Source organism: Phocoena sinus, chromosome 4, assembly GCF_008692025.1.
Source record: "Phocoena sinus isolate mPhoSin1 chromosome 4, mPhoSin1.pri, whole genome shotgun sequence".
NCBI classification, from domain to species: domain Eukaryota; kingdom Metazoa; phylum Chordata; class Mammalia; order Artiodactyla; family Phocoenidae; genus Phocoena; species Phocoena sinus.
The window spans coordinates 66515194-66537687 of record NC_045766.1 but is presented as its reverse complement, the minus strand read 5'-3'; the positions used below and the strand labels follow the sequence as shown (position 1 = coordinate 66537687).

At 40.0% G+C, this 22494-nt stretch overlaps 1 protein-coding gene across 4 annotated transcripts in view; it reads right to left on the bottom strand.

The window, feature by feature from the left end:
• Window positions 1-22494, bottom strand: part of TP63 (tumor protein p63) — a 222203-nt gene that overhangs the window by 59318 nt on the left and 140391 nt on the right. For all 4 annotated transcript variants that reach the window (XM_032631616.1, XM_032631612.1, XM_032631613.1 and 1 more), the window contains exon 4: window positions 21365-21619. In XM_032631616.1, coding sequence (XP_032487507.1) covers window positions 21365-21619 — 255 coding nt within the window. The remainder of the gene's footprint in view (window positions 1-21364; window positions 21620-22494) is intronic.

The window sequence follows — 22494 nt, the reverse complement described above, 5'->3', positions numbered from 1 at the left end:
GATGGAGACTTTACCTTATCCATCTTTCACTCAAGTGGTAAACATAATAAAACAAGAATAATCTTGCATGCTTTGTAAAGGGAAACGACACTGATACAAAGCAGGCAAATGAAAAATATATTTGAGATTAAGAAATATATCATTGAAGTCTGTGATACAAACTCACCATTAGGAAAGAAAAGATGCTAATGAGTTCAACTCCTGTCACTAAACTAGAAGTTTCTCACTCCAATAAAATTAATGTTCATATACAATTTCTAGATAGTTTCAGAATTTTTTTTAATTTGATAAAATGAACTTTATCCTTAACCTTTGCCATGAAAATGGGAGCTACAATAAATCAAATTGAAAGGTAGATTTAAAAAAAAATATTTAGTTTTGTTCTTCAAACCCACGAGTTATCTATCCTTTGTATCAGGAACTATGATAGACTGATAAAAGGGTAACTCGTAACTACAATCTATAAAGGTCTAGCTTTATCCACCAATTAGATTCTCTCTGTCAGATTTAAACTCTGAACTCCAGATACGCTGAACTGTCTTTGTGTCAACAGTTTAATGCTCTCTTACCAAAGCCCTCTTCCCCCATCCTATTCTAATCCCAGCAAATGGCCACTGGCCATTCTTTCCTAAGTCCAAGAAAATGAAGACTGACAGTGTAGCTAATATTTAATCAATATTAATACTTCCCAAATTGTATAAAGAGAGATTTTTATATATCAGGTGAGATGTGCCTGGGTAGTGAGCACAAATTTACCCCAGAAAAATAGTTTATCTTGGTTGAAAAAAGTTAAGGCTACATTTTAGTTTGCTAATGAAAGAATTAAAAGGGCGAATATTTGAAGAAAATTGTCAGAAAAGTATAGAGATCATTGACACTGAATTTAGTTAAGAAAGGCAATGAACTAATTTTCAAAGAAGTTGTTCCAAACACTGTCTAGTTATAATTTTAAAATAACACATGCACTCTTCTTTAGCTCTTCCATTCACTCCCTTAATATCTGGGTCAAAAAATTAGGTAAAGGAGAAGGGGACTTGGATTCTCTAATAATTGACAGTCAGCTTCTAACTTGTTTGCATGGATCTAGCTTTCAGAATGCTTCAAGCTCTTAATCATATTATATTTAGTACCAATTAGCACACTCCCTGTATTGTACTTCTCAGAACAGTATGTTCCAGGTACTAAAGCAGGAAGAACCATTGATTTCCTGATTCCTCTTTTCAGATGCTTGGATCTCTAGGTAGGTGATTTACAAAGTCTTCCCTCTTGGTCTAATTCCTACAGCTAGGTTTAGAAATATAGTATCTGTCAAGAAAATGTTGAATCTTTCTTTGGGTACAGGTAAAAATTAAAGTAGTTTTTGTTTGTTTGTGTTTTACCAGTTAATATCCTTTGTAACAAATTCACCTCTAACGTTCAGCAAAAAAGAATGGAGAGATTTTATAATTCAATTTACTGAACTGAATTGAGGGCCAGCCCTGGGTCAAAGCATATTTGTCCAGTTACTGATTTCTGTAAACTAGCATTGCTATTTTTTTTTCATAGCATTCCTGTTTTTCTTCTGCATTATACCCAAAACTGAAGTGAAAGATACTTCCACTTTCTGTGAGCTACTGTTAGATACATTATTTTTAATCCAGTAAAAGGCCATAAGTGTTCATTCTTATATTTAGGATAAGAAATCGGAAGAAGGATTAATGATCTCCTTCAATATGTTTTCTTCATAGATAAGGAAACTGAAGTCCAAAGCAGCAAAAGGACCTGGGCCAAAGCCATCAAACCAGTCACCGGCTCCCTGGCCAGGGCTCTTCCTTCTTCAATCAATAAAACTTCCTTCCAGGGGCTTCCCTAGTGGCGCAGTGGTTGGGGGTCCGCCTGGCAGTGCAGGGGCATGGGTTCGGGCCCTGCTCCAGGAAGATCCCACATGCTGTGGAGCGGCTGGGCCTGTGCGCCACAACTACTGAGCCCTCGAGCCACGGCTACTGAAGCCCGTGTGCCTGGAGCCCGAGCTCCGCAGCGGGAGAGGCCACCACAGTGGGGAGACCTCGTACGGCAATGAAGAGTAGCCCCCGCTCACTGCAACTAGAGGAAGCCTGCACCCACCAGCGAAGACCCAACGCAGCCAAAAATAAATAAATAAATTAAAAAAAAAAAAACCTTCCTTCCAGACCCTTTCCATGCAAGGCAGAACCAGAAAGAACAGAAGGTGTTTCTTGATCTGGCCAACTACAGACATGTGTGTCCTCTCATAGGCAAAGCGGTAGGATACATAACCAAGACGAATCCTAAGAGAAGAAAGTAAAAGCATAACACCAGAAACTCCCCCAACACTTGAGGAATATATTCTTTGACTTGTTTATGACTGCAGTCCTGATGAGAAGTAGCTCTAAAACAACTGTGCAGGAAATGCTACAATGTTAGGAGTCAAAACAACCCCAATTGTGGGAAGTGGGTTTCCATCTCTGAAATGCACACTGCAAATCCGCTCCCAACCCCACACTCACCTTCGTTTCCCCTTACCTACTCTAGTATCCGAATTATTGCAATAGCCTCCCTGCCTTTAGTCTCCCCACCTCCACCCTGCTGCCGGTTATTTTCCTACGATAGAATATGATGTCGTCCCCCCTACTCAAAGCCCTTCCGTGTCTCCTCAATGCCTTCAAGACTGAAGCCAAACTCCTTAGGAGGGTTCAGAGGCCCGCTCCATCTGGCTCTGTGAACTTCTCTCCAGCCTCACTTCCTGCTCCTCTCCAATTCGTCCAAACATTGCACGGTCCGGGTATGCCAGACTCTTTCCTACTCCTAGACTTACACAACACGGCTACGTCTCCATGCCTTCACTTACCTGGATCCTCAACTTGGAATGTCCTTTCTCTTTTTCCCCATTGCAAGACCCTGCTCATCTTTGGAGAGCCAACTGTAAACGTGAAGTCCTCTGTGAAGCTGGACAAATCAGTTTGTTTTCTGTGCTGCATCACGCTTTGTTCAGACAAGGATACCATCTGACAAATATTTGTTGAGACCCATTATATGTGCCAGCACTAAGATACAGAGATGAAAAGACAAAGCTACTGCCTCTGAGTTCACACGGTAATGGAGAGACAGACAGGCGGTACACCGTGCTTCTGAATATATGTACAAAGTGTCATGAACGTAAGAAAAGGAACTCCTGAGTGAGTGGTGGCAAGGGAAGGCTTCATCTACAATTAAGGCTTTCAGTGAGTTTTAAAGGCTGAATAGGAGTCTGCCTGGCAGACAAGGAAGGTGGTGGGTAGGGGGACATTCCAGACAGATTATAGCACCTGTCACACTGAATTACGGCGAGGTTTATCAGTTTGCCCTGATGGATTGTGAGCCTTTTGAAGAAGGGCTAACTTACCTATGAACAGGATTACCCTAAAGCATCGAGCTCTAATAGTAACTAGCGTGATTTAGGAAGGGACTGCTCAGTGGCCAGCATTGGACTGAAGGCTTCCACACTGCATTCTCAACAACCTGCAAGGGAGATTATTTACACCTTAGAGAGGAGGAAATTGAGTCTCAGAGGGGTCTGGTCCCTTGCTTACAGGTAAACTGTGGAGTTAATGTGTGTTTTTCTCCAAAGTGCACCTTCTGGTGCTCAAGAAATGCACTTTGAAACTAAAGGTGTGTTTCAGCGAATTGTAACAACTGAGACTTAATGAACGGGGTCATCAACCTAGCTTCAACAAAGGCACCTGGGGACATGTGTGCATATGCATATGATACAAAACATATAAAGCACCAAATGGGGAAATTCTATGACAGCTATGATAAGTGTATACTTGGTCATACCTGTTTGGGTGGGTAGTAATTCTGAAGCTTCAGAGAAGGTAAAACTTTAAATATTCCAAGAAAAAAATTTAACAAAAGGGAAATTAAGCTTCTGAATGTGAAATAATGCCTTTTCTAAGAAACCTATCAAATATAATCAACGCAGATTCACTTTAAGTGACAAAATATTTCTGAATTTTCTAAGATAGAGAACAACGCTTGTCCTTGCCACACACAATACTCACAGAAGCCTCAGAAAGTCTGAAAAGATTTGGTTTTATGGAGAAGAAAACTTTCATTATACTAACTTCACTTTTAGAAGCTCAAAGGATTCATTCTTCTAAAAAGAGCCACTAAACATTAAGTTTTGGAAGTTTCCTTCCTATTTTTCTTACCATTTCCTATCCTTTTTTTTTGCTTTCTTTGCCCTTTTCACCACTGTAACTCATGTCTTTGACAGAATGAAAAAAAAGAAGAATGGGAAAGAGAAGGGAAAACAGGAGGGGCTGCAGAAGTAGTGGGGAATAGTAATCCATCTTGTGCACTCTGAATATTTGTTATAAATTACAGCACATACCCTCAACCTTCTTCCCCAAAGGGTGTCAAGAATGAGATCATGGCCATAAAACCCTACTACTTCTTAAAGTACACAGATTTAAGAAGGTACACATGTAACATCTACTAAAACAACAAAACAAGTAGGCTTCTCACTATTCCACGGGATATTTTTTATTACTCATAATTATATATATATATATAAATATAATTATATATATGATCTACATATGATAAAGGACGGAGAGGGGTCAAGACAATTAAAAATACTGTTGTTTAATTGATATTGATAGTATTTAAGCTTATTCCCCCCATCACTGATTTCTTCCCCCTTTCTGTTATTTTCTTTTTGATCAAGTTTTGAGCAATATCTCTGAGTATTTGGGAACAAATATCCAGGTGCTCTTCTCACGCTTCTTTGCACAAAATCTCTACCACGAAGAGTAAAAAAACTGGAAACCATAATTTCTTTCTGCCTACTGGATTAATAGGCAGCTTTATGAACTATTCCTGACAGTCCTAATATTTTTTACATCTACTTCGTATTGACAACTATTTTGATAACACTTAGCTCAATATTACCACTGTCCACATACCATGAGGGTATATATTTTAACCACCAGGCAATTAACACATATACTTGCTATACGAAGGAATAACATGTTAAGAGGAATCCTCTAAAAAGTTTATAAATCTTTTAAAAATTAGACATGTTTGAACAGGCAATAAAACACAAACAAGTCCTGGCCCTGTCGCATGCAGAATGGGTTGGTTACAGATGCTTTCCTGCAAGCTACATCTTGCCTATTACAAGAACATTCATCTCCCAAGCACATCATTTCACCTACCTTGCCTGAAGCAAAACAAAGCGCACACAAAATCACAGGATTTGTAAAAATATTACTGCTAACGCTTAAAGAAACTTACACTTATCCGACATCCTTACAGAGGAGAAGAACCAAACACCTGATTTCCAAAGTACCACTTTCTGACAACTGCTCAGTTTGCTTTCCCCCTACGCAAGCTAATGACGGGAGGGGAGTCTAACCTGTGTCTTCATTTTTCTTGCCTACAACACTGAGGCTGGGCCAGCACTGACTCACAAAGCTGGAGACATTAGCTCATGGCAATGATTCAGTCATGAGAATTCTGACAGACAAGGGCCTCTCCCCTCACTGGTGCTTCAAGGGGGAAATCAGTCCCTGGAAGGGATGGCTTATGACCTAGGCATGGATGTTACTGCATCTGTTATCAAGCACTGAGGGAAACGGGCAGTGCTGTCTGTGACAGCAGCCAACTTAATAGACAATAACCGTCTCCATAGGGAGGCCTCTGCAGTACACCCAGTTAGAAGAGCCTTACAAAAAGGTCCTTATCTCCTGCAACCAGCCCTTTCAATCAGTCCAGGAGAAGAGTGTGGATTCTAGTCTATAGACTACTTGGGTTTCTGCTCAGGGAGAGAAGAAAGGCAGAAGGGCCAAGTGTTCGGGAGCTAACAGGCTTTCAGCTTGTATTACTGGGGGTGAGAGAGAACATCTAGGAAGTTTTGAAATAGGCTGGATAAGAATCATCTCATTCAGCCAGTACCTTTAGCTTAGAGCTCAGGGTGAAAAAATGCGAATGTTCGTTCATTTTGCAAGACAGGAAGCTGCAAGCCTTTCCCGCCGCCTCTATCCCAAGGCAGCAGAAGCAGTTTGCATGAGGACAGACTTCTGAGTTTACCAACCACTTTCACTTCATTATCTCCCTGGATCCTCACAACAACACTGGAGAGTAGGTGTCATTAGCCTTGTTTTAGAGATAAGAGACACCACGGAGGTTAAGAGATTTGCAAAGGCCCCAGCTAGAAAATGGCAGCCTTTAGATCTCCGCTAGTAAGAGAGTTAATCACTTCAGCTCCTTGCCTGGCTCTCCATTCCTCCTCCCTGCCTTCCTGTGTAGCCTCTGGAAGCAACAATTTCAGCAGCTGCCTCTGGCCCTCTCTCATTTCTGTCCTCCCCACATCAGTGCACCGTGTCACTGAGGGAGCGAGCCCACCATCTTGTATCTGCACTACAGTGGCATGTTCCAAATTGCTTCCCTTCCCCCAGGCCCCCTCCAACCAACCTCCATACATTGCCGGATTAATGGGTTTTATCTACAGTCCCGAGCATGACAATTCCTGTGCTCAAAAAGTATTCAGTGTCAGCCCACTGCCCGTGGGATATAGTCCAAATGCCTTAACCTACGTAGGCTGGCCCCATCCTACCTTTCGAGCCTTGACTTCTGCTGTTTCCTATCCGTGACCACAGCTTCAGGCAGAATAGCAGAGTCCTGTCTCCAGGCGAGCAAAGCAGGCTGGCCTCTGTGTTTTTGCTTCAGCTGTTCCCACTGCCTCTCTGGAAAGTGTACTCTTTTCCCCACTTAACCAACCGCTGGGTCAACCGCTGTCCTCTTCTTTCTTTCCGGACACAAAAGCCTTCTCTTCTGGGTGCACAGAATTTTTCATTCAAAGGGAACTTCAGAGGCCACTTGATCCATTCTCTCACCTAAAACTTGAGCCAAGGGTCTCCTTTCTATCTTGACTTGCTCCAGGGGCTGAGCGCTCACTATCACTGGAGGTAGCGCATTCCAGCCCTGTAGAACCCTGGCCATTCTTCCTTCTGAGCTGGAATCTGCCACCCAGGGACTTCCTCCCTTTTTGTGCTAATTGTGCCCTCTGGGGCCATCGCAACAAGTCTAGAATGTGGCTGGTTTCAGAAAAGCTAGCACTAAAAAAGGAGCTCTGGTCACCGATTAACAATAGCACCCTTTCGGAGCATGCGTCCTTGTTCCTTTGGGGTTGAAGCTGCGAAAATAACTAACCTCCAGGGCTCTCTCCCAGAGCAAATCAATGTGTCTCAAAATTGTGCCGCTTAAATGGTTAAGGTACTTGTACGTCAGAAATATAAATGGCAGTGTGCCGGAGTATAACTCAAACTCACAAGATAAATATTACCCATCTTCCTGGAACTTTAATTTTAATGATGCTTTTTAAAAGAGGGAGATAAATATATTTAAATGTATATTTGTATTAAAATGCAAAATCGAAACAAGTTTTACAAAAAAATAAACAAATTATATTTTTTCTATGGAACCCTTCAGATTATAGCCTCAGTATGCCCGAGGCAGACATTCATTTTGCCCTGCTCCTAATTGGGGTACAAGTTTTAAAGGACTGTTCTAATATATCACCTCTTCCACATCGCGGAAGGCATCAGAAGCTAGAGGAACTCCGTAGATTGGATTCCCTACTGCAGTTCCTGGTGCATCTGTGAGAAGGGCAGGTTTAGTCCAAATTCTAATCTTAAATTCATAATTCATCCTAATAAAAATCACCATTTACCAGGCACTGTTATGCACTGCACATTCATTATGTCTAATCCTATCAATAACCCTGCTACCTGAAGATGTATTATCCCCATTTTAGGGTTGAAGAAACTGCCCTGGAGACAGTGTCCTGCCCAAGGCAACACAGATAGAAAGAGGTGGAATTCAACCCCAGGTCTATCTGACCACCAATCCTGAATTCTTTCCACTCACCACTCTGCCTCCTTAGGCACTTTTGCTTGTTCTTTAGTACAAGAACCACAGTCCCTTCTTTCAGAAAAAGGCAAAGCTTTGTTGGATGGGTAAGCGCTAAGATAGGTCACAATATTTGTAACTTTCAGTCTTGCAAGGTAACTAAAACAGATACACTTGTAAGTATCTCTCATATTTTACAGGGTTATATATTTTATATCACATCTCATTGTAATTTAGCAGTTGAAATAATATTTTCATTTTAAGTCAGGAATTTATGGAAAAAAGATCATTCCCTCTTCTGCTTAAATGTTTCAAAGTATTATTATTATTTTTGGTTTCCGAAGCTTAAATTCTAATGCCAAACAAATTAAGAAAGCAATACGTTAAGAGCTAATCTATGCCCCACAAGCATATGCCCAAGTGACAACTTCAAAACAAATTTTCTAACCAATTAAAAAAAGAAAAATCCCTTGCTTCTAATTAACTTGTCTTGAAGCGTTCTCCATGTGCTGAGCGTGGCTGACGCTTTTATTGAGACCAGCGACAAAAGATATCCAAGTAGCTCTGGTCATTTCTATATATATGTGGATACCTACTAGGATCCTCAAAGGCAAACAGGATGAATGTCAGAATCCAACCTAAGTTTTTTGAAGTTAGGCTGTGTTCTGAGTTAGCTGGAAGGAAGACTTATATTCAAAAGTAACTGTAATAAAAGAATACTTCTAACAGGTAGAAAGAATGTATAAAATTTTAAAATGCTTCTACATGAAGATATGGTTTCAATTATTACATTGTGGCACCAACTAACGAGTTAAACCTCACATCTGACAAAATAAAACCATCATTACTATCCTGGGAAAACGGACTTAAAATTTTATTGCTTAATTTTATTTTACTAAAACACAAGCAGATAATTACAGAGATTTTCTTTCCAGGAAATTTCAAAGCATTTTAGAAAAGTATATAGAATTATATTTACTTACCGTATATTTATTGACTAAGACCATCTAGTATTGTGTAAATTTTAAAGTAAGTGCCCAGTTCTCAAAAAGAAATAAGACTTGCTAGGTAAAAGAAAGTAAGAAGTCCCCATTCCTCTCCTTTTCTGACATAGCTTAGTCAGCGCTCCTAAAAAGACAACTAAAGGAAATAAGAGGTATTTTCTTATACGTCAAAGAAAAACATCCAGTAGACTATCGAATGCAGTAATCAATGAAGTGAAGATTTTAGACTGAATTTGAACATTCCATTTGAATTGGTTTGGCTCTTTTCCTCAAAGTAGAAGTCCATATCATGAAAATACACTATCAGGACTACAAAAGTGTCTTAGAAAACATTGAACTTACAAATTCGAAGTGTACACATTTTCCTTTAAAGAAGAATCCACTCACTACTTTCTTAGAAACCGTTTCACTTCCTCTCTCTCCTGTTCTTTCTTTTGAGTCTCCTCTCTCTATTCCCACTCTTAATCCCAAAGTATCTAAGAGGATAATTACACTTGGGTGAAGGCTGAGAAGATTCTATGAAAACTTAACAAAAAGACTGTTCCCAGCACAATTCTTACACCTTTTAACACCTATGTCTAAAATTTTTATGCAAAGAAAAGCATTATAGCTGAGAACTGAAATATGAATACATTATAGAAACTTATACAAATAGCTATATATTTAATTGCTTCATGAGTAGGAAACTAGACAGGAAGAAGTCTATATTTTCTTCTGGTTCTGCTGCTGAATGAGACATCTTTTCTTCCCTAGATCTCAAGTTCCTCATCACTTGTCATTCCAACTTTTGCACCAAAATGTTCATGAATGAGTTACTATTTGTTAAATTATATGATGATTCTCAGACATAAAATATAAATACCTGCAAGATATGCCTTTGTTACAATTATATACAAAAGTGTAAGCTGTAGTCTTTGAAGATAAACATAAAACATAATCCATTACCAGTGAATATTATGAAAGGACAATATAAGCCTAAAGAATGAGTTATCCATGGTAACTTTTAGAGGCTGATGATTTTCTCTTGAAAGGCTAATTAAAATAGTTATTTGCCAAGTGTCTTCCTAAACTCAAAGGGAATAAAGTTAGACTAAAGCATTTAAAAAGAGTGTGCATTTATTTATACATGCATAACTTCAACACATGCTAGGCGTGAGAATAAGTAAAGGAAAAAGAGGTTACTTATCTATGTGGATTAGTTCAGAAAAGGAATTATTAATTATCACAACAGGAGACATTTCCTATGCATTGGAAGTACAAAAAAGTTATTCCAAATTTCTATTATGAAAATGCTTTGTATTTTACATGTTGGGCAATCTGCTTTATCTAATTACCAACTAAACACAATTTCCCAAAGGCCTTCCCCACTAATTCCATTGTTTCATACAAAAAGGTTGGAAGAGTGAGGGTAGGTGATAAACTTGAATTGATAGTGTTTAGAGGGAAACACCAAACCCTGGGTCTAATACACAATTTGTGTCCTCAAACACCTCCACTATCAATCACTAATGCAAAGGAACGGAACTCTCTCCAGTAGCACTCCTAGCCTTTCTCCTGACCAGCTGCTTTGGGGGACAATTTTTCCTCTCAAGACCATTCCACTCTGGAGAGTGCGGTGGCAGGCAGGGATAGTAAACATACACCAAAACTCTATTTTCAAATTCAAAAGGATCCAGTTTTTCTTTTCTTTTCTTAAGTGCAAAATTGGTAATCATATCTTTTAAAATTGATTCACTGTCTTAAAATAAATAATGGTCTATACTACAGAAATTTTTTGAATATAATTCTTAGCAAAAGGAATACATTTTGTAACTATTCATTCTAATTCCCCTATTTTGAGAAACATAGGCTTCTCAAATCATTACATGTCAAATGCATCAAAATTCTGGTCTGTCAAATGTTAATTTAAACGTTTATTACAATAGCATATCAGTTTTAGATAAGTCAAGTTTATAAAAAGAACTGTTAGGATTTTATAAGTAAACTTAACACACATAGGTCAAGGCATACATGATATTTAAGCAAATTTTATAGAACTATGAAAATCATTTTGCTGTTTTAAACAATTACCGTAGCTTATAGAACTTTGCTTTTATGACATACAGTTAATCATATCTATGACTTACTTGATGACAATTTCTTGTTCAGAAACGTAATCCATAATTATAACATTGTTCTTATGGGAAAATGAAATTTGCTTTTCCAAGAATACAAAGTAGTAAAAAAAAAAAAAAAGAGAGAGAGATAGGCAATTTATAACGTTTAATGTTAGGGCTCTAGATTCATAAAATCTCAAATTAACAGATAGAGTAGAAGGAAAGAAGTAAGCAAAAGGGGGAGAGAGAAAGAAGGTATAGCTTTGAAGCCCAAATTATAGTAAATTAACTCCTTTGTTACTCAACAAGCGTAAAATATTTGTATTTATGTAAATACATGTATGTATTTTTGCATTTTTAATAAAAAGTAAATTTTTCTTTTAATGACCTAGTCAAAATGATCACAACTTAAAACTCTGTTACTGGTTTGCTGAAATATTACCAATAAAGCACTGAGACTCTAAGAAAAAAATTATCTGATTAACAATTACAGGATCTAATTAAACATGTTTTAAGAAGAAATTATTTTACATTAGAAAAAAAATACACACATATGCAAACATATATATTTATCCTACACTTATTTCTAGGGACTTATAGATCTATACAGTTTCATTTCATGTCTGCTTATAAATGGAAAACCTCGAAAAACTGCCTGAATTGTAAGCATGGATATGATGTACTATTCACGCAGGTAAATCTAAAAACAAAAATGCAGGATCCTAAGATAATAACATACGGTGTTTTTAGAGTTTCACCTCTCAGGCTCCCAAAGTACTTTGTAAATTTTAATTAAGCCTCACAGCAATCCTACCAAGAAAATATTACAATACCCATTTAATAGATGAGCACAAACAGAGTCACTTGCCCCAGATCACAGAGTTTTTTAGTGCCCACAAGTTGTCCTTCGGAGTTCTGTGTTCTACTTAATGAGCCACACTCTTCAGGAGCCTGTCAGATGACTTCTCAAATTCAAATGAGGATCCTTAAGTAAGCAATCATTATTGTTTTGACTTAATACAACTTGGAAACCACCCCAAGTAAAAGAAAAGTCTTTTGAAATGGTGTCCTCATCTTATTTGTTATATTTTCCACAAGATTTAGCGCAGATGATACTGGCAAAACAGCATAAAGAGGAAAACAAAAATGCAAACTAAATGAGTAACCCACAAAAGAACACCTGTTTGATGAACTTGAAGACACAGAATTAACTCTGCATAAAACAATTAGAAATTACATTCCAATTCTTCAGACCCTTCTAATAAAATAACAAGGTGGCAAATTATACTGTTTTATTTTTTTAACCAAGAAATCATGAGTCTTCATTATTAGATTCAAAGTGAAATGAGAAGGCTGATTCTATTTATAAAGTGAGAATCCCTCCCTAATTCACCTCACAGTAAATTAGACCTAGGGTCTCTGGCTACTCTCAATTTCCTTTAAATTTCAGCTGAGGGCAGCCTGATGATGGGGTCGTAATCTTTATTAAAAACCACAGGAGAGATGGCTGCTGAGATCAGTACCTTTAGGCCCCTGTGTGCCTAATTACAGGACCCCTTGTGCTAAAAACCATTCCACGTCTACAAAGCATCTGCAGGGCTTCAAAGAGTCTAAGATTTTCCTTTCTGTTCTACAATAAACTTTTCTTTAATTTCAAAGAATTAGAAGCTGTTGAACAGAGAGCTATGTTATCTCATGCCTCCTTCAGGCTCCAGTGACCTAACAGACATACTAATTGCTGCTGCTATAAAACCATGAGGATTTATTTCATATGTAGTTGCTTTTACCCATGACATGACAGCTGATTGCTAAATACCTCTCATGAGAAAAATACATATTCCCTTCTCCACCAGAGGGGGTGGGGACAGTTACAAGACTTGATCACACTATGGAAATGGTTAACATCAGGGAATGCAAACAGGAGAAGGTGTAAAGCTCACATATGGGAAGACACTGAGAGCAATAAATGGCACCCATCATTCAGGGATGACTTGAAGAAATCTCTGTCAAACTGAATGATATATAGTATTTTTTTAATGGCTCAAGAAAAATACAGTGACATTATTCTCTGTCTATACCTCAATTTTCTGGTGATTTTTGTTCTGCCACACCCTCTATGTGCTAATTACAAATGAGCCATTGGTTAGTGAGCTGAGAAAACTGATTCGAAGCACTTTCAATCTCACTGCCTTTTCTGGGTACAGCTTTGGCCAATTTTAGTTAAGTTATGGAGTCCCATAAATTCTCTAAGTATTAAGCATTAATTCTCTAAGTATTAAAGCAAAACAGGTTTTCCTTGGTGGCAGTGTTAGAATCCGCCTGCCAATGCAGAGGACGCGGTTCGAGCCCTGGTCCGGGAAGATCCCACATGCGGTGGGGCAACTAAGCCCATGTGCCACGACTACTAAGCCTGTGCTCTAGAGCCCATGAGCCACAACGACTGAGCCCGTGCACCACAACTATTGAAGCCTGCGTGCCTAGACCCTGTGCTCTGCAACAAGAGAATCCACCGCAAGGAGAAGCCTGCGCATCACAAAGAAGAGTAGCCCCTGTTTGCCCCAATTAGAGAAAGCCCGCACACAGCAACGAAGACCCAATGCAGCCAAAAATAAATAAATAAAACAAAACAAACAGAAGATTCTCTCCTTATGCCAAGGATCCAACGCGCAGATCATTATATTTTATAAAATAAATTTTATAGGAATATGAAGGTAGGAAGGTCATTAACTGCACGAAAACAAACTGAGAAAGATCTACTTTGATAATGTATTGCTTAGTTTATTGTAGGGGGTGGGAGGGTGCAGTCAATCTATAGGACTTTTGAAAGGAACAGAGAATTACTATTTCCAAATGGAATATATTTATTTGTAACTTTCCCCTTAGATGCTTGCTGTAGTTTCCAGTTATTTTATTTAAATTTTAAGGAACTGTCCCTTGTCACTGTTAAATATACTGCAAAGACAGCCTTCAGTCTGACTATTGTTTTGTTTGGTTTTTGGTTTTTACAACTTTTTTTTTTTAAAATGAATATACCACTTAAAGATCTGGAGATATTACATGCAAATCCAGGTTTCTAGATGCTCTTGAAAGTTTCATCTTTTAACTCCAGCCCTACTTTCCCCCATGACAACAGGGTGGAGTTGCAGAGCAGATTCCCTTGCAGAGAAGGTGTGTAAGCTCATTTTGCCACTGTCTCCATCCCCACCACTTGACTCATTTACACTACCCCCTAGTGCCACAGATATTTGGGTTTGCCACCTTCAAGGTAGTCCATTATTAGTGGAAGTGATTTTTTAGGGAAATGGGCCTGATGATCGGATCCCTGCTCTTGATGGAAATTTCCATGGTAATTTATTTATACCACAATCCTCCTGATAATAATCCACCCTTCTGGGAAACCAAAGCCACAGTGGAAAAACAGAATACCAAGTGGCTGGTAATATCTACAAAACGAAATTGACTACTATGAATAATAATATAAGTGAAGGAGAAGGAGAAAGAGGAAGAGGAACAGGACAAAGAAAAAGAAGGGGAAAAAAGGGGGGGTTGCTGTTATTCTCTTTGTAGTAGAAAAAGAAAGGCAAGTTTAGTTAAATTTGCTATTTATTTCTTCTTAATCAGTGGTCAGTTCTCGTAACATTAGATGCAATAAATAAATAAATATAAAATATTTTTCCTTTAAATAGAAACTCTACCGTGGATTCAGGAAATCACTGAGCACAGTCTGGGAGGGCCCTAAACATCAGATTAGGTGAAGTCGCCTTATCACGAATACATTAACCTAGAGTTAATTTAAACAAGTTAGGGCAAACTTGCTAAGTTATTCTGCTCTGGATGTGGGGACAACACCCCTATAGCATGGCTTACAATTGAAATTCACTTTAAAGTCCAAAACCTAGAGTTAAACAAGTAACATGAACCGTCCCCAAGAATCTCCAAACCCTTTATTTAGGACATTCTTCCTCAATACTCTCATCAACTAAGAAATAGCTTGGATAACAGGTGACAATGCTCAATGTTATTATTTTCTTTATCATGGGAGAAGCACAAAAAGACACTTCTTTTTGTATCTCTGGAGATTTAGAGGATAGCTCTGGCAAGAAGTGAAAATAACCTTGTTATGATTAACAAATGTACCACTGGCAAGAGATAAGTCTACTGACTTCTGTCCCTCAGCAATGAAACCTAACAGCCACTCAGTTAAGACCAGCCCCAGTAAAGGCTCAAGCGTTGGTGAGAGAAGCGTTTCCTTTGTGCAAGGAAGCATAAATCATATTCACCATGGAAAAGTTTGTCTGTACATCATGTCCTTTGATGGGCTATTCTTAAGAGTCCCCAAATTCCAGAGGGCCACGCAATGGGCTGGCTTGCATTAGATTTCTGCAGAGCTGGCAGCCTTCTTCTGGAAGTCTTACATTACAGGTAACCTGATGACAGGGAGGGTGGGCCACAGGCAGGCATCTCAGCTCGCCTGTGGAAGAGCCAAGGGGAGCGAGCTTGCAAGACCCGATATGCTGGGATCAATGAAACTCTCCGGAGAACTGGCTGTTCCCCTTTCAAATGCCACCTCCCTAATCTCCACTTGCTCAAGTCAGAATCTTCAAAGCTCTGAACATGACATGAGGCTGGCATGATTAGGAAGGCAAAGAGGGCTCTCTAAATCACCGGTGGAGGCAAATGGCATCGAATTAATGGACAGTTAACAGTCAAGGTCAGAATGGAGGGATACTGCTTGGGACTGCAATTACTTCCTTTGGCCACGAGGAGAAAACAAAGTCTTTTCATATTTACTAAGGGCCTATTATATGCTGGACATGGCTCTGAGAACTAGGTCCAGGTGCCTGCACTACAAGACCTTGACATCTATGAAGGGAAAAAAGTCACAAGAGCAAAAAGGGATGTATGTCCAAAGTCCAGGGTCATTATCTCAGACGGAGAGCACAACAGAAAAACACTAACCTGAGGATTTTCCCAGTATTTGCACACAGATTATACTGTGTGTCCTGGGTTGTGGGGAAAAGAGCTCTCAAACTGTCAAAGGTGTGTGACACTGATAATCAAGACCGATTGATCTATATTCACACACAAAAAAAGCCTTGTCCCTGGAGTCCAGCAAAAGAAAGCACTTTGCCCCCAGAAGTAGTGTCGTTACCCGTCCTCTCAAAGCTCAAGCAGGTGCCGTAGAAGGCTTATCTCATCCTCACCAGCAACTCCAAAAGCTTTCCAGATCGGTACCTATGATTCTTCTGAATGGCCATCGAGTATTCTGTCAGGTGGATATGCCACAATTTATGGAACCAGTTCCCAACTGGTGAGTGTGTAGGTTGCCTCCAATACTTTTGCCACCACAAAACCACTGCTATTCTTTATTTAACACGGAGAATTAAAAAAAAAAAAAAAAAAAAAGGACATCCCCATAAATGAGAAATAAATGCTGGAATTCAACAGGTTCTTAAAGCTGGAAAAGACCTTTCCTAGCGCCGGCAAGGAGAGCCTACATCTGCTTGGACAGACTTAGGAAAGCAGCTCGGCCAACCTGCAGAAGTCTGCACATGGGAGGCCTGATATCATCGTATGCCATCTATTCACACATCTGAGTAGTGGATAATATCACAGTCTTGTGGGGCTGGAGTATGCATGCTAATAGCCCAAAAGCACTAAGAAAAAACAAAAGGAGAAGACATTTTGCTTTGCATTCTCTCAAATTATTACTTGCGGCACAACTGAACCCTCAACAAAACTATAATAAGCTCGTGAAGCAAAGGGATTCAAATTCAGACTCAGTAAACACATGTATGCCTATGACTAGCCAGGTGCTGATACGTGCACCTACATGTGGCATGTAATCCTCACGATAAGGAAAGTATGAACATCCCTATTTGTAGGTGGAAAAAGTCAAGTTCAAAGAGATTGAACTCTCTGAGCAGGTCCCAGATGCTGCTAGTAAATTTCAGGGTTGAAATCTGCACCTAAGTTTCCTGCCATTTCCAAATTACCATACTGTCAACTGGCCTGTGGCTGATGAGTTCCAGCTATAATGCTAGACCAGCACTTTATAATAGTAAATGTTAGGCCTCTATCAGTAAGTAACAATTACACTGTGGAAATAAGAAGAAAATCTGAAACCCAAGCCCTAAATTCCGTGTTGGTTTGGGTGTGACTCTGTGTGTGTGCGTGTGTGTGTGAAAGAGAGAATATGGAAGAATGTCACTGCTCTTCACTTTATTTCATTGGAAGAATTTTAAAATAGATACCATATTTTTATGGAACTGGGAACACACATTCATTATTGGAAACAGAGAAAACAAAGGAAATATGTGTATATACTTTAAATATATTAATTATATTTTGGCAGTGACTCTTAGTAAAACCAGAAATTGAAAGAGCAAACAACACAAAAGGATGACAAGTGATAAAATGGTACTAACAAAATTTTTACTAAAGAATTACCAGAAGAATATGAGGTACATGTGACCCTTCCTAATGACAGCTGCTTTTGCTGCTTCCAGTTTGTGGGCAGTTTTTAAAATATAGTGTCTTTATTTTGAAAAATTGCTTTAAAATGCACAGATGCCTAAGAAATAGGTGTTGTATAATGTAGCATAAAAACTGTCCTTTGGGGTTTCCCTGGTGGCGCAGTGGTTGAGAGTCCGCCTGCCGATGCAGGGGACGCGGGTTCGTGCCCCGGTCCGGGAGGATCCCACGTGTCGCGGAGCGGCTGGGCCTGTGAGCCATGGCCTCTGAGCCTGCGCATCCGGAGCCTGCGCTCCGCAACGGGAGAGGCCACAACAGTGAGAGGCCCGCGTACTGCAGAAGAAAAACAAAAAACAAAACAAAAAATCTGTCCTTTGTCAGGTGGCTTCACTCCATACTACACAGGGCCTGCGAGTGTCTGTATCGCCTTCTGTCAATCAAGAGAAAGACAGTCTAGATAAGATGGTGGAGAGACTTGAACTGGGAAGGAGGGAGGCCTGGGTTCCTCTATTTCCTTGGCTGGTGATCAGCCATGTAACCTTTACTTCTCGAAGCTTCCTCATTTCTAAAACGGGGTAACAGCCTTGGTTCTGAGGCTCCAAGTCGCATGAGAGAACACTTAAAAATGTAAGGTCTGTGTATAAGTGTGAGGATATATAATTTGGCTCGAAGAGTTAGGTGCTGCTATGTATAAGACACTGGTGCCCATGGTTAAGAATTTACATATTTTTAGGTGATCTCAGGAGTTACTCAAACAAGGGTTCAAATGTGCTGGATTTAGATGAAATGTAGCTGGGCCTAAACTAAGTCTAATTGCGAACAAGAAAGAACATGAATAAAAATATAAATACCATGTGATACGCTAGTAGGATGGAATGGACATTTAATTCAATCATTTTATTCTGTAGTATCTATAGCATACACTGTAGACAACTGAACAGAAGCCCAAGAAAGGCAAACCAGCTTAACCAAGGTCACTTATTAATGGCAGGCAAATGAACTGATTAGAAGCTAAGTTCTTCTAAAAACTATGTTGATTAATAATACTATCTCATCTTAAGGAAAAGAAGAAGTAGTTTTCACCCCATTCATCCTCATCAGAGGCACAGACTGAATTCTAGAAAGATGAAGTAACTTGGCTAAGGTCACGAGGATGATCACAGTGAGAATCCAGGTTTTCTGGCTCTCAAGAGATGCTCTTTCCCATCACCACAGTGCCTACCCCTTTTTTAGGGTCCTGATACCACTGCTGTCACATGTAAGGAAATTTTACTAGGGTACTCTACAAAACATTTTCTTTACTTTTTTTTTTTTTTTTTTTGCGATATGCGGGCCTCTCACTGTTGTGGCCTCTCCCGTTGCGGAGCACAGGCTCCGGACGCGCAGGCTCAGCGGCCGTGGCTCACGGGTCCAGCCGCTCCGCGGCATGTGGGCTCTTCCCGGACCGGGGCACGAACCTGTGTCCCCTGCATCGGCAGGCGGACTCTCAACCACTGCGCCACCAGGGAAGTCCCTCTTTACTTTTTTTTATTAATTAATTTGTTTATTTATTTATTTATTTTTGGCTGCACTGGGTCTTTGTTGCTTCGCGCTGGCTTTCTCTAGTTGTGGCAAGCGGGGGCTACTCTTCGTTGCGGTGCACGGGCTTCTCATTTCAGTGGCTTCTCTTGTTGTGGAGAATGGGCTCTAGGCGCGGGCTTCAGTAGTTGTGGCATACAGGCTCAGCAGTTGTGGCTCGCAGGCCCTAGAGCACAGGCTCAGTAGTGTGGCACACGGGCTTAGTTGCCCTGCGGCACGTGGGATCTTCCTGGACCAGGGCTTGAACCCGTGTCCCCTGCACTGGCAGGCGGATTCCTAACCACCGCGCCACCAGGGAAGCCCCGTTTTCTTTACATTTAACCTGCCACTTATGTAGGTATCCCCAACCGTTTTTTTTTTTTTTGAGACAGTGTACCTCTCTGAGAGAGGGGATTTGATGGAAGATGGTTCAGAACTGCACTGAAACTGAAAAAAAGTGTTAAGACTTCTGTATGATGAGGTGGGGAGGGAGGGGGGAGGAAGAAAGATTGATGTTCCATCATGCTCCATCCCCAAGGTTCTTAAGCCATTTTAGGAGGGCAGTGATTCTTCATTTAATGGCCCCAACATGCCCATTATCCCTCAGATGTGCTCACCCTTAATACAGTAGAGCTCTGCAAATGTCAGATGAAAAACTGTTAGCTTTGAAGTTCAGTGATTGTAAACATCCAGTTGGTGTGACCCCTATTCAAAAACACATCAGTGATCCACTTATAAAATGGTTATTTTAGTGGTTCTTCAGCAAGATATTACTTAGATCAATCAACCAATATATCTTTAAGTTTACTCTAAGTTTACTCACCTGGAGTGTCCACCTCCACAATTATTAATATAAAAGAGACTAAATAGTATGACACAATTGACTAAAAAATGCACATGGAAGAGAGATCAAGTTTTAAGCTAACACTTCTACTTTACGGTTGAAATACGAACCATGACAGCACCGCTTCTCAAACTATGGAAGAAACGCGCTAAGATAAATTTTTAGACAATTGTGGGACATCCTGATGTGAAATGGTGAAAAGAAAAAGAAAGGACATAATCTAGTGGGAGGAGGGTGGCAGAATCAGAAATAGGACCAGCTACACAAAAGTCTCTGTAACTTTAGGGATGCCACCGAATCCCCATGTTTTTTCAGCTTTCCTCACTAGTAAAATGGGAGTTGTGAAATGTGCCCTACCTAGCTCACAAAAAAAGTGAGGTCAAAATGAGGGGACACGTGTGAAATTATGTTGGAATTTAGTGTTACTAATGCAGATTATTTTATAAACTGTACAACTGGAGAAGAGCCTGGATACTGTAACATACAAACAGAAATGATTTCCAAAGAAACCTATTTGCCAAAGAGGGAAAAATCTGTTAAAACAATTTGAAAGCTACTTCTCAACAAGACGATGACGTTTGGAAGCATTTCTATAATCCCAGCGAACATTAAATTCTTTGACAAAATGTGCGTCACTTTGGTCTTGGGCATTCTTTGATCAACCAGTTAAAACCAGTCTTATAGGTTTCCTCCCTTATATTTAAGCTTTATTCATGTTATAATAAAATAAACTCTGAAATAGAATCAACATTCTTGTAGCTTTTTTAATTTTTAAAAGTATTTCCATGTTTTCTTAGAAAAGTTATATATAAGATTTTTTTCAACATTTTTCATCAGAATCTCTTTGAAGCTAATTTAGGCCCCTAATGTGTGGTTTAGGAGGATTTTGGGAGGGAAACTTGCTTCTACATGTAATAGATACATATGTATCAATAAACTATGATTCATGTTATAGAACCCACATGCACAAATTTAACCCTTCCTTAATAGATGAGATCTTAATTTCTTTTTACACTGTGTTTGTGATTTTATTCATTTTTTTTTAAATCGTACCTTACTGGGTCATTTATTTTTTCAAAATAATGAGACTGGTAACGCCTACATTCTGCAGACTGCAAACACATATCCTATGATTACGGTATTTTCCATTGGCGTAATGCTTTACGTTTTTCCAAAAAAAATCTTTCACACAAAGGACCTCCCAACAGCGTGAGGCAGGCTAGAACGCATCAACTGAAATTGCTAGGAGCCAGCCAGAACGCAGTTTGGTTCCCAGATCAGGGCTGTTCCTACTAAATGGCACTTTCTCTCTCTCTGGGTCAGTGTTGAATATTTCAAACCAAAATGTCCTTAGAGGACAGGGAGAAATTTTGCACCATTCAATATGGAGCTCTAAGCTTTGATGGGGGAGAGAGCCGGGGAAGGGGGGAGGGGTAATGGAGAAGACCCTTGTACTTGGGGATCAGGTTCAAGGACACATGGGTGCCCGGTGCTCTTACCGTCCAGGTGGCGGACTTGGCGGTGCTGGACTGCTGGAAAGACACGTCAAAGCTGTGTGGGCCCGGGTAGTCAGTGTTGGAGGGGATGGCGGGCGAAGGCGAGAGGGCGTCGAAGGTGGAGCTGGGCTGTGCGTAGGGCGAGGGCGCCGTGACGCTATTCTGGGCGTGGTCTGTGTTGTAGGGACTGGTGGACGAGGAGCCGTTCTGGATCTGCTGGTCCATGCTGTTCAGGAGCCCCAGGTTCGTGTACTGTGGCTGCGGGACACCCAGAAACCCCCCACGTTAGCCATTTAAGCTGCAGATCCTTGCTGCCAAAAAGGCATCATTTGGTGAGTGCCTTCTACAGAGTTCCACCTCACGTCCGCAACACTTCGCACTCAAGGGAAGATGACCGATTTGTCATGCATAGTTCGAAACTCCAAGAGAAACCCCAGGTGTGTGTATGTTTTGTAATGACCTGCACAGTTCACACAGCTTCACGGGCAAGCTTTGGAGACTGCAGTCTCCCCGAGAGCATTTGAAAGTGGATTACGTGCTCATTTGCAAACTGGGCAAGAAGTGCCAGTGCTCTGTAGCTGCTTATGAATTCTTTAAAATAAATGAATACTGACTGCTACTCTTTTTTTTTTCTTCTTCTTCTGTCCTGGTATTCAGAATGAAAAAGACCACTAGATAGATATGTTCTAGAGGAGACTTAAGCATCAAATTGTTGTTTACTGAGAAAAATCAGTTGTCCTCCAAATTTCCTTTTAGTCATCATTCTAAATTCTGTCTCAGGGTACCGACTTGCCCCCAGGAACTGGGTTCATGAAGACTGGAGGGGAATGAGTAGCAGGGATAGGGAGAGGCAACTATATATTTTAAAAGGTTACATGCTAGCAGACCATCCAAACAGCCTAATTTTTCATCTGTTTTTTCATTTTCTTCGTAGCAGTTTACTATTTTCTAGAGTAGAACGTGTGTGAGAGAAATATCATCTAGTTATGATTAAGATTCTATGTTTGAAATAGTTCAGAAGTACATTAATTCATATAGCTTCTCTGCCACGTGTTTTATTTCTTCTAGGAAAACCGGCACCAAGTAAGTATTCAATAAGATGTTTATGGGAAGAATGATTTAACTTCTCATTT